The sequence below is a fragment of the Motacilla alba genome, chromosome 3 (assembly GCF_015832195.1).
Source record: "Motacilla alba alba isolate MOTALB_02 chromosome 3, Motacilla_alba_V1.0_pri, whole genome shotgun sequence".
In the NCBI taxonomy this organism is placed as follows: Eukaryota; Metazoa; Chordata; class Aves; order Passeriformes; family Motacillidae; genus Motacilla; species Motacilla alba.
Window position 1 is genome coordinate 9,962,232 of NC_052018.1, and position 12,435 is coordinate 9,974,666.

Below are 12,435 nucleotides of genomic sequence, written 5' to 3' on the forward strand. Positions count from 1 at the left end.
GTGACCCACTGTGAGCAGATCCCCTCCTGCCATCAGCTTCAACCCTGCTAGACCTGTCCCCTCTCTGTGCCCTGCCCGAAGGCACAGACTGCACCACAGGGACAGACTGCACCATGTCCTCCTGCTGCTGAGCCTCAGCCTTCCCTTCCTCACCCTCCTCCCCCACCAAACACCACAGCAAGTCTCCACACTCCCCATCCTGAAAACCCAAAGCATGAGCACAAGTATCAAAGCAGAAAAATGAGCTCACAAAATGTGTGACTGAACTATTAAGTGGTGATGACAGAAAAACGGAGAGCAAAACCTGCTGAAAAAACATTGAAAATGTGCGGAGTTCTGGTTTCATCCATGGAATGGATGGGAATGGATCAGGCTTTGGTTTAAGATTTTTCAATACCAGTTCCATGCAAATGCTCTGCCACCCAAGCTTCCCACCCTAGTCCATCCATTGAGCAAGAGTCAAACACGGTGCATCCATCAGCCTGCCAGTGCTGCTTCCCACCACCACCTGTATCAGGCTCCTCTCCAACATGGAAAATTCAGGGGCTGGTTGAGTACTGCAGTCAGTAAAAGTAAAAAGCAGACACAGGGCTATTTATGTCTTTAGGTGCAAAGATGCAAAACATCCTTTAAGATGTAGGGAGGGCTCCTTGGTCAGTGGACTACACCAGCATAAACTCAAAAGTTTTGGTCATTTTCTGAAAGCCCGGATTACTGGCTGGTAGGACATAAAGTGATTTTCAGAGACATCTTTGCACCTCTATGTACCTCACAACAAGTTGTGCTAGGAACAAAGAGCTTAGAAGGACTGAATGCAGCTGGTTTTACCTTGAAAGACATAAACCAGCTTATGACAAAATTGAGGGTGTCACACACACCAGCCTGGTGGAACATCTCGCTTTTTCACCAGCCATTAATTCAAAGACAGGAAAGACAAAAAGCTCTCCCTCTCCCACACCAATTCACAGGCTCCCGACCATCAGCAACTCCCCACCCACAGTACAGGTACCCCCCAGCCCCCATCCTCATCGTGCTTTCATGGAGAACACACTCCCACAATGGTGACACTGCTACACTCTGCTCCTGCCACCCTCCGTCTCCATTCTGACCCCACATAAAGGGATCTCTGATGCCAAGGGAGCTGCTCTGAGGCCAGTGGGACACACATCATCTGCTCGTCATGAGGACTTTAAAAAAAAAAAAGCCACACTGCTCTCAAAGACCTTGCTTTTTCCCACACAGGTTTTCCCATCCCCTCGCCTATCCAGAGCATGATGTGAAGAGAGAAAAACTCACCCCACAACTCCAGCTGCACCCAGGACAGGGGACACAGGAAGTGATTTGATGGAACTGCCCAAGCAGGTCCATGAGACAGCTCTGCTCATCTGTCACACAGATGTGGGGCACACAGCCCCAGTGCAGGTGACAGCCTCTGTGCCACGCCCAGGCTCTTGCTGCCATTGCCCCACGGAGGGCTTTTCCTCCCTGGCACATGGCCCTGCTGCCCCAGCACTGACAAAAGAGAAGGCACTTGCATTTCAGAACTCAGCATGGATTTCCATGCTCAGCAGGAAACCATGGCATTTCCCATCAGTTTTACTCCAGCACAAGTATGAGCTGGGCTGGTATTTATGGTGCATCTGCCCCATTAACATGGGTCCTGTTGGTTTTGGTGTAACTATAAACACTGCTATTGATGCAATCACGACAAGCAGAAGCTCATGACAAAACTCCTGTTAAGGCTGGAGAGAAAAACCATGGCAGCCCCTCAGCATCCAAAGTGCTCTGCTCCTTTTGCCCAGGTGCAGCCCTTGGGACCTGCATTCCCAGGAGATCCCAAGGCATGCCCCGGCCTCTCTTGTCTCCTCCCTGCCAACGGCAGGGTGTGTGTGTGTCTGCTGCTCCGTGGAGGCCAGCACACATGACTCTCCCCAAATACCACTTTATTGCATGTGGGATAAGGGCTTAAAACTGCAGAAGGAGCTGTTTGTTTCGCAAGGGGAGTGTGATGGATAAATCACTGCCCAGTGAGAGCTGTGCAGCCAAGGACTGGGTTAAAACCCATGGGGTGCCAACACACTCAGGAGCCACTGGCACTCAAACTTGAGCAGAAGGCTCAAGGCTTGGGTTTGCTTTTAATCACAACTGGTGCCTTTGCAGCCTTTTCCTCATGGGTATGCCAACCATCAGCCAACAGGCAAAGAGGATGTGTTTCCATCTGCCAGTGCTGATCAGAAGTGAGGCCACCGGGATCAATGCAGCGGTGCCACGACGAAGCTACATCAAGCCCTTTTCCATATGAATCCTTCTCTCTGCCAGAGGATACCGATTTCCCTCCTATCATTGGATTTGAAGTATGATGTAAAGGAAAAAAAAAAAAGAGGGGGGAGACACACAGTTAGAAAAGCCCCCTATTTTAAGAGAATTAGAAAGAAGTTTTTCCTTTAAAAAAAAAATAAAATCTGTGATTCTTGGGAAGTATTTCTAGGCCAGAAGCACCCCTGGTGACCAGGGTTAAACAGGGCATAAAATCATTTTGCATCTGACTGTTCCTGAAGGCGATGGCTTGAGCACAAGCTCAAAGAAACCCCAGATAAGGCACACACACCAGTCAGTCCCTGTCCCAACTGGGCAAGTTTCCCCAGATCCCAGCCCCAGTGCTTCTAAGTCAAATGAGATCACTCTGCAAGTTTCCCTACTCCTGTGCAATTACATTCCCATGTCAGAGAGAAGGGAGCCAGTAAAGCATGGATACACAGTCCTTTGCAGATGCTTAATATTTCTAGTTTCACTGTAATTATATCCTGCAGATAAAAATGGTGCTCAAGGTCAAACAAATCCTCCAGGAGAATATCCACTGCATGGAAACTGTTTGGGTTTTTTTTAACTGGAAAGGTTGTATAAATACTGCAGATTGAGAACCTATAATTATCCATTTAAATCACTCTGAGACTGCTGAATTAATATTTGTCCATGTTCAACCTCTAGTTTCATATTTATAAAGTTTACATATGCCCAAAAATCAGCTCAGGCAAGAGGCAACTGATCAGAAATACGTTTTTTTTCTGGGCCTTTCCTCTGGCATCAGAGTGTGATGTTCTTTGGAGAAGCAGCTCCAGGGATGGGGGCTGGGCTGGGCCACCACTACCCTGCAGCCAGTGCCCCACCAAGCTCTCTCCAAAGGCAGGATTCACTGCTCCATGCCCTCTACAGACACGCCCCTGTGTTGCCCCAACAGTGCAGGGCTGCAACAACTCATCTGAGAGAACCTGCCTGCCTGGGAAAGGCTTTCACACCCACCACTCCCATTTAGAATCATGCAGTCATTTAGGTTGGAAAAGATCATGTCCTACCATCAACCCCACATCAAATTCACCATTAAACTGTCTCCTCAAGTGCCATATCCACACAGTCGTTGAACACTTCCAGGGATGGTGACTACACTTCCCAGGGCAGAGCTTTACAACTCTTTCTGTGACTTTTTTCCCAGAATATTTAATTTAAACCTCTACACATTTGCAACGGCTCTGAGGGTTGTTGCCCAAGACTAATCCCCCTGTTTGGTGCAACCTCCAAATCTGCCCGGGCATGGAGAGGCAGCCCTTGCAGTCGTCGTGCAGGGATTCATAAAGGGGACACTGGTGGCTTTTGCTCTGGAAATACTCCTCTGGGAGCAGAGAGCAATGTGACAGCCAAGCCCTGCAGCTGATATGCTCGCTCGGGGGGAGCAGCAGTTACCCACCAAAGCCCCCAGCTCCACTCTCCTCCAGCCCTGCCCTGCTCGTACACATCCCCCTGGGGCAGCCCCAGGCAGGGAGCTGCCTCCCCTGACTCCTTAGAGAAGCAGAAAGAGGATCCAACTCCATCCCAACTCTTTGCCCTTCCTTGGTCCTCCAGAGGTTGTTTGCCCAGGAAAGGAACAGGAGGCACTTGGCACAGGCCCCAGCACTGCTGGGCTCCTCTCAGGGGGATGAAGTTTGCTCCCCCACCAAACACTCCTGTTCAGGGGTGCCCACAGCCAGGAGAGCCAGGTCAGGTTCCCAATGGGTGAAACCATGGACAGCATTGCTGCCAGCAGCAGCCTCTGTGCTCCCCCACATCTTCCCCCCTTGTTTATCCTAGTGACCCAGGCCATGGAACTGCAGCAACTGAGCCACTGCTTTTGTCCCCAGCACCAGCAAAGCCAAAATGGGGCTCAGGACAAAAGCCCCAGCAGTGGGCACTGCCCCAGAGTCGGGGTTGGGGTGAAGAGCTGCATGACCCAACCTGTCACCCTACTCTCCATCAGCCACCTCCAGACCTGAGGTGGGTGACATCTGTCTGTTCCCTGCAACTCTGGCTAAAGAATACCCACAAGAACTGGGAGTCACTGGCATTACCACCCCTTGGACACGGTACCACAGGAGCAGGTCTCAGGACACCTTTTTGGTGGAGGCTCACAAGAGGCACCAGCCAGCAGGGGCTGCCAGGAGCTATATATATCTCACTTGGATTTGAACTGCCCATGAACCTTCACCACAAATATTTGGAGGAAGGGGAGGGGGTAAAAGAAACAAAAACATTTTAAAAAATTGTCTCAGCAGTGAGAAAAACTATCAAACAACCAAAGGCCATTGAAAAATTAGGTACTTCTAAAGCTTGGTAACTTTATAACTGATGAGGAATCTGGCAGCTCAAGCACTGCTGTGCCAATCTCCTTCCCCAGCCATCTGTGCTGAAGCCAAAGGGAAGAGGAAATCCACAAGCCCTCGTGCTGACCCCTTCTCACCCACTCAGGAACCTCAGCCCCTCCAGTGCTGACAGGGAGAAAACCCATGGCATGGACCTGATCCTTCCTCTCTCCCCATCTCCATCTCTGAGCATCCCCCTGGAGTCCTGGAGGCAAGTACCTCATTAGCATATATTTACATTCATGCTTCGGTAGGGAGATGGGTTTTCCTCTTGGATGCATGGATGTAAAGCCAGAGGAGCTCTGCAGGTGTCAAGGGGGTACATGAGATTTATGGGAACCACACTTGCTCCCCTGAGCTGCCACCTGCCCCAGCCTGAGGATGCAGAGCAGGCTCCGTGGCTGGGGATGGAGGGAGGCTGGGGGTGTTATCCCAGTGGATCTGCCACTGTTTTCAATGGACACATTTACTTCCTACTGATGCACTTGGGGGGAAGGGGCAGTTGAACCTCACCAAGGCTTTTCTGATCTTTGATACAATTTGGATCTCAGAAGAGCTCTTTGAGGCGACCCCCTCTCTGCCCTGGCCGGGCTCAGCCCTCCCAGCAGAACACCCCTGCCATGGAGGACAACTGGATTTATGTAGGAAAAACCCCATGTTTTCCAGCAGGGAATTATCTCCTTCAAAAGCAAACTATCATTGCTAATAAGCACTGATGCTTACATACCAACACCCTGGCCACAAGAAAAAAACAAACCATCAAACACAAAATCTGTGCAAATACATCTCTGGTCTAAGCCAAGCCACCCAGCCAAAGCCAAAGGTTGGAACCAAAACCCACTGAGGCGCAGCAGAAAAGCTTCCCAAAGCACACCCTGGCATGGATGAAGAGCTTCTCTGGTTTAAAGGTAATTCATTATTAACTCAGCTCCTGAGTTACTAAAACCCTTTCAGCACACGTCAAAGCACCCCAATTCATATAGCAGTCCCTGAGGGCAGCACTCAGCCCTCTGCATGGGAAAGGTCTGTTCCTGGAGGATCCAGCTCCCTTAATGGAGCAGGGAGCAGCCAGCACTCCAGGGAGGGACACAGCTCGATGCCAAAGGAAGACAGGGTGGAGCTTAGTGCTTTTATAGAGATTATTTGGAAAGAGAAAACCCGAGTGAAATGGCCCTTCCCTAGGGAACTTGGGACCTTTGTTTCTCTCCAGACATGCTCAGGATGGCTGTGTGACTTGCAGGCCTGATGTTGGGTTCCCAGTATGCCTTGGAAACAGAGTTTTGTGCAGGAAAGGGAGGGGACTCACCCACGAGCACCTCCTGCAAGACACAGGCAACAAAGCCAGCGCTTCCGACCATGTGGAGTGGAGGCATCTCCAGCTAATGCCTCCCGGGGCCACTCCCATCTTTCTAAGAGCACAAACTCTGCTTCAGACCTGACTCTTTTAGCCTCTGGTTCTCCTTCTCTCCTGTCTCTGCCAGCAGGCTCACAAAACTCTCCCCACTGCAAACAGGCCTGGACCAAGTGATTACAACCCATGCCAGCCACAGGTTCTCCACCCCCTGGCTTCCCCCAGGGATCCCTTATTTTTCCACCAGTAAACCCAGGGCAGCAATTTGAAGACTGCCAGAAAAACTCCTTTAACTCAAAGAAAAGAGCATTCCTATCTCACCTCCATCCCACTGCCACAGCCAGAGGGTGATGCTGACCTGATCTCTCTGCTGCAGACACCAGCCCACCTTCCCCCACCCCAGGTCATCATTCTGACCCAGACAATTTTGGCTAGATGTTTTCCAAAACTTTTGGGAAAGAAGTTGTCAGCTCCACTTAGGCAAACCAAGTGTATCAGGCAGAGCTCAGAGGCTGAAGAGACATTCCCAAGGCACAGAGATGGTGGCAGCCTCACAGTCTCAGAGGGGCACCCCCCATTCCTCTTGGGGTCATGGCCAGGGTGGCCCAGGGAAGACAGGGGACACCTGCTCTGAGCTTGGCTTTTGGGAAGGCACACACCAAAATGTGTATGTGTGTATATATCTATATCTATATTTTTTTTTATTTATACATATATATATATATATATATATATATATATATATATAAATGGGCAGGGCTGCTGAGCAAGGCCATGAGGGATAGGGAGAGCTGCAGAAATTGCTACCTGCAGCCACACGTCTCCACGACCATGTCCTCATACTGTTTGTAAACCACATTGTTCCCAGAGTCTATGTAGAGGATGCTGATGGGGCTGAGCTTGGAGGGCACGCAGCAGCTCGGGGGGGTGGACTCCGGGTCCATGGAGTTCATCAGGGTCTGGATAATGGCGTGGTTGGTGGGCTCCAGGTGGGAGCGCAGGGGGAAGTCGCAGACCCCCTCGCAGTGATAGGCCTCGTAATCCAGAGGGGCGATTATCCAGTCATCCCAGCCCAGCTCCTTGAAGTTCACGTGCAGGGGCTTCCTGCTGCAGCGAGTCTTCGCCTTCTTCCCGTGGCCTCTGCCCCCAGAGCGGGTGGCAATGGTGGTCCTCCTCTTCCTCCGCTTCAGGTACGCCTCCTGGCCGGGATCGGGGGGCTCCAGGAACGGGGGGCTGCCCAGGGCCTTGATCTTATCCCGGATCTCCTTGAAGAGGTTCTCCTTCCTCTGGGTGTGGGAGAAGGCCACAAGCAGGGCTCGCTCGTGGGGCTGCGGCCGGGGTTTGCCGAAGCCCAGCTGCCGGGGGGGCAGCAGCTGCCCCGACTGATCCGAGACGATCCTCAGCAGGAAGCACAGCAGCTTTCCCTGGAGCGAGCTCTCCCTCTGATCTCGCAAGGCCTCCCAGACATCAAACACCTCCCATCTGGAGGAGCCCGTGTCCAGAATGTCTGCGGCCCTGGAGTCCAGCAGCCGGGGCTCCTCGCCGTCCCGGCTGGGGCAGGTGGCGAGGAGGAGGTGGTGGAAGGTGCCCTCGGGGGACAGCGCCAAGCTCCGGTTCTCGGGGAGGGAGCGCAGGATGCGCAGCTCTGCTCCCGTCACCTCCTCTGCCTCAGGCAGGCTGGAGATGTCAAAGAGGTATCGCTGCTCCGAGGCGGATGGGGAGGCATCTGGAAGAGATAACACAGAGAAAAGAAAAAAGGAAAAAAAAATTAAATATCAGCAAGCCAAAGCCAAGCTCTCATTAGGGAGGTGCAAAGGACACAGAGGTAATGGGGGAGATCTCGCTGCGCAGCACGGCTTCCTGAGCATCCCAGCGGGACACAGGCTGTGTGTCCTGCATCCAAGAGAGTCACTCTGGCTGGGGGCATCAAAAGCAAATGGGAAGGAGAAGGGAGGGAGGAATCAATTCAAACAAGTGGCTTCTCATCAGCACTCTTCTCCACATCCTGAGGAGGCTTCTCTGCTCCCTCCCAGGTGTTCCAGTGACCCCAGATGCACCACGGTTCTGTTTTGGCACGGAAGCCACACCTGAACCTGTGCCGCACATTACCATCCCCGATCAGCAGTTTGTCACCTATTTCTTCTGCCCCACGTGTCACACACATACACATGCTGTTAAAAATTCCACTTTCCCCTCGCAGATAGGCACAGGCACACAGGTCTGATAGAGGCACCCACAGCGGCTGAAAGTGAGCCCAGCCTCACTGTGGCACTATTTTTAGTGGATCCAAAGACCTGACACAGACTTGTGCAGTTTCTGGCACTGAATAAATATACTCAATGTGAATTTAAAAAGAAGCACTAAAGGAAGTGGAGCTGGCAAGAAGAGGTGAATTGAGTTCTGGGAGGGCTGTTTTTTGTTTTCTCCCTCGTCAACGAGAAACCTGACCTGGGCATGCTGCAAACATCTCTACCGTGCCCGAAGCGCCCCGACCCGCTGCCGGCAGAGCCCTGCCCGACGGCCCCGCCGGCAGCGCCGCTGGGTGCAGCCTGCACCGCCCGCCGGGGGAAACTTCTTCTCCCTGTTATTCGCTACTGCTGCTATTATCATCATTAACAGTACTATTATTATTCATTATGGTTATTAAAATTACTATTTGAAAAGCTGATCTAAAATTCCTCTGAGAAGCAGATAAGTGCAGATAAGGAGATCCCTTTGAAGAGTTCATCTGGTTTCGTTTTGCGCTGAAACTTCCCAGGACCTGTGCTCAGTTTTCACCCAGCTCTCACAAGCCGAGCAACTGCCCACCCTCCCATCGGAGCATCCTCCTCCCTGTCCCGCCTCGCTCCCCCGACGTTTCCCCATTAGCTTCCAGTAAACCTCCTCCCGCGAAGGCTGCCCGCAGGATACGGCCCCTTCTGGGTGTGGGAATGGGGTTAGGGGGCTCTCCCACCACAGTGAGCGACAGGGATAGGGTGCGGCTGGCGCTGCTTTTCAGTTTGGGTTTTCATTTTATTCGATCAGGAATGTATCTTTTTTTTTTTCCCCCAGCCGAGCGAACTTGGCCGGCGGGGCGCGAAGTACATACATGCATGCATTTGTTAAAAGTATATCATGAGGTGTGTATATGCATTTTTATTATTATTATTATTATTATTATTATTATTATTATTATTATTATTATTATTATTATTATTATTATTATTATATTCGGGGTATGAAGAGGGCATAAGAGGGCGAAGCGGGAGAAGGGGACCGCGATGCCGAGCTCAGCCGGCGGTGTTAGCAGGAGTCGCTCCGGAGCGCCGCGGCCGCCCGCGGCCGAGCACCCCCGGGACCCCGCGGCTGCGCTCCCTCCCTGGCCCGGCCCGGCCCGTCGCGGTGTCCCTCGGAGTTTTTCGGGCTGCAGAGGCTCTGGCAGGACGGGGGATGCCACGCGGAGAAGCTGCTCTCAAAGCGCGCCGCACGCCCCGGCCCCGCATCAGGTGGCGGGAGATGCCGAGAGCCCACCCCGTCCCGGCCGGCTGCACCTCGCACCCCGGCCCGAACGGCATCCCCAGCACCAAGCGCCATCCTTGATACCGACTGCCTGTGCAACCCCACCGCCACCCCAGACCCCCGCTCTGCGCCACGCTCATCTCCGTCGGCAAACCCCTTCACCGGTGCCGGGCACAAACCTTTGGCTGTCCCCGTGGCCAACCCTCCTAGCCGTATGCTCACGCACAACCCCACTCCCAGCGCCGTCCTCGCTCCCACTCCCACAATCAGATTCGCGCACGGCTTCATTCCCTTTAAACAACCGGGATGCGCAGCCCCTGTCCCGTGAAGCTCCATGCCCTGCAAGCACCCCGTGCGGAAACCAGCGCAGAACCCCATGCCCCAGCCAACGCACAATCCTATCCCAGGCACAGCCCGTGCTCGGACCAACACGCGAGCATCCTCTCCGTGTGCCATCACGTCCCCAAACTCACGCTCAGAGTGATGCACAACCCCGTGTATCCATCCCCACGTCCACACAGCAGCCCGATCCACACACCCGTGCACAACACCGTCTCCAACCCCAAGCCGCATCCTCGTCCCCAAGCCCATTCCGAAGCCCAAGCACCGACTTTCTCCCGCCCGACGGCGGAGTCCCGGCGGGGCGGCCGGTCCGCGCTCGCCCGCCCGGCCGCGGCTCACCCGCACTCACCGCTGCGCGCCCGCTCCGCGAAGCCCGTCACGGTGTCGCTGCGGCGGCCGGGGGCGCGGCGGGCGGCCAGGCGCTGGTACAGGGCCACCATGTAATGATGCGGCACCACCGTGCCGTTGCGGAGAGCCCCGTCCCTCCGCGGCGGGGAGGAGAAGGGGGAGGCGGCGGCGGCGGAGGAGGAGGAGGCGGAGGAAGGCGCGGCTGCCGAGGGTCGCTGGGGAGCGGCCGCTGACGGGCCGCGCACGGCGGCGGCCTCCAGCCCGCGGCGAAGGCGGCAGGCGCCCAGCAGGCAGAGGCAGAGGGCGGCGGCGGCGGCGCGGAGGCGCATGGCGGCGGCCCGGGGCTCGGCGCGGAGCTGCTGCCGCCGCCGCTCCCCGCCCGCTTTTGAACATCGTCTTCGCCGCCGCCGCCGCCGCCGCCGCCACCGCCGCGGCCGCGGCCGCCCGCCGCCCGGGGGCGCCCCCTGCCGGCCGCCCGCCCCTCCCCGCCCGAGCGCCGCCCGCGCCCCGCACCCGCCCCGCCCGCCCCGGCAGGTGAGAGACCCCCCGCACCCCCCTCTGCCTCCGCCCCGGCAGGTGAGAGACCCTCCCGGACCCCCCTCTGCCTCCGCCCCGGCAGGTGAGAGACCCCCCCGGACCCCCCTCTGGCTCCGCCCCGGCAGGTGAGAGACCCCCGGATCCTCCCTTGGACCTCGCCCCGCCCGCCCCGGCAGGTGAGAGACCCCCGGATCCCCTCTGGACCTCGCCCCGCCTCCTCCGCCAGGTGAGGAACCCCTGGATTCTGCTTCGAATCCCGCCCCGTGTCCCCCGGCAGGTGAGAGGTCCCTCAAGGCTCCCGGCCCGCAGCCGGTGGGGGCACCCGCACCCCTCATTTGGCGGGGGGAGCTGCGTCCCACAGCCCCGTGCCAAGGCGTCACCCCAGCCCGACTGTGGGGTGGAATGGGGCTGTGTTTGACTTTGGAAGGTGACCCTAGTTCGGATGGCGGGAGGCTGGGGGGGCACCACCGCCTCTGCTTGAGGTCATATTTCGGAGCGGAGACTGACCGGGAGACCACCTAAGACTGGACCGGGAAACTTCTCCCCGCATTGGAGCGGGTCACTCACCACCCCGTACTGGGGCGGGGGTCCCGGTCCCACACTGGCGATGGGGCTGTCCCGGCTCTGTTTCGAACGCGGGAACCGCCACCCCACGTTTCGGGCAGACCCCTTTTCCCCGACACTGGCCCGCGGGGGTGATGCCGGCGGCGGGGCCGGGCCGGGAGCGGCCGGGGGAGCCGGGGGCCCGTGGCCGCCCCACAGCGGGTCGCGGGTCGCTATGGGGCGGCCCCGGGTCCCCGGCTCCCCTCGCACCGCTCCGAGATGCCCCGGGCTGCCCCGAGCCTGCATCGGCCCCGGTAATTCCGCCTCGGGAGTCCGACACCGGAGCAAAACAAAGACCCAGCCGGGCTGCGGGCTGATGTTTTCCCTCCGCGGAGGGTTTCCTTGGTAAAATTCAGATGTTTCCTTGGGTCTCGATTAAAATAACAAAGTGGGGTATTTACTAGGATGTTATTTCAAGTCTCTTAAGTCCCTGGTTATGTCTGTTGCGATTTCTCCGCAAATACAAAAACAAGCGCTGCGATGATTTATTTGAAGGAATGTAGGTGTTTCGCCAAAACAAACACGGTTTTTTTTTTTCTTCTCCCCCCCGAAACAATCGCTTCTCACAAGCATTTGTCACTGCAGCCTCTTGGATTTCTTTCTGCTGTAATTTTACAGGTGTCTTGTCACAGTACTGTGAGCAGGTTTCTAATGCCAACCAGCGGCTTTGCTCGGTATGTACACACACTGTGCAGAGACACGGACGGCACCCCCAGGACACTCCAAGAAAACCCCATCCCAACAAATTCCTGTCCCATGCAGGGCTGGATGGCCAGGCCTGAAGCCATTTGCACACCTTGCACAGCACTTGTAGAGTTTGCACAGCCTCTGCACAGCCTGCACATGGAGTTGGCATGGATTGCATGGCATTTGCACACCCAGCGTGTTCACACCACCCCCCCAGCAGTTAGTGACCCCCGGGAGCCTAACCCAGCTGGGGCAGAAGGCAGAGGAAGGGCTCACAGAGGAAGGCTTCGTTAACTGTTATTCTTCTGTCAGTCCCTTATTAAATCCAGCCTGACGCTGTTCAGATACTAAAAGCCATTTTTAAAAACCATCTGACAAGACCTCCCAACCCTGAGGCCT

General features: G+C 55.6%; 1 protein-coding gene and 1 long non-coding RNA gene across 2 annotated transcripts; one reads left to right on the forward strand and one right to left on the reverse strand.

Moving 5' to 3' along the window:
- Positions 1-6,778: 6,778 nt before the first annotated feature.
- GDF7 (growth differentiation factor 7) lies at positions 6,779-10,578 on the reverse strand. Its single transcript, XM_038132430.1, has 2 exons — positions 10,211-10,578; positions 6,779-7,747 (listed from the first exon to the last, which is right to left on the reverse strand). Exons 1-2 carry the CDS (start codon positions 10,536-10,538, stop codon positions 6,825-6,827), a joined length of 1,251 nt encoding a protein of 416 aa, XP_037988358.1. The 5' UTR covers positions 10,539-10,578; the 3' UTR covers positions 6,779-6,824.
- A 303-nt stretch (positions 10,579-10,881) lies between these two features.
- Positions 10,882-12,075, forward strand: LOC119699230. Its single transcript, XR_005256369.1, has 2 exons — positions 10,882-10,972; positions 11,968-12,075. It is a non-coding gene; the product is annotated as an uncharacterized LOC119699230 (long non-coding RNA).
- Positions 12,076-12,435: the final 360 nt, after the last annotated feature.

Excerpts from the sequence above, each read along its gene's own strand:
- GDF7 (XM_038132430.1), bottom strand. The coding sequence starts at position 10,538 with ATGCGCCTCCGCGCCGCCGCCGCCGCCCTCTGCCTCTGCCTGCTGGGC. Across the intron at positions 7,748-10,210 it reads CGCGGAGCGGGCGCGCAGCG|ATGCCTCCCCATCCGCCTCG; the intron begins GTGAGTGCGGGT and ends TATCTCTTCCAG.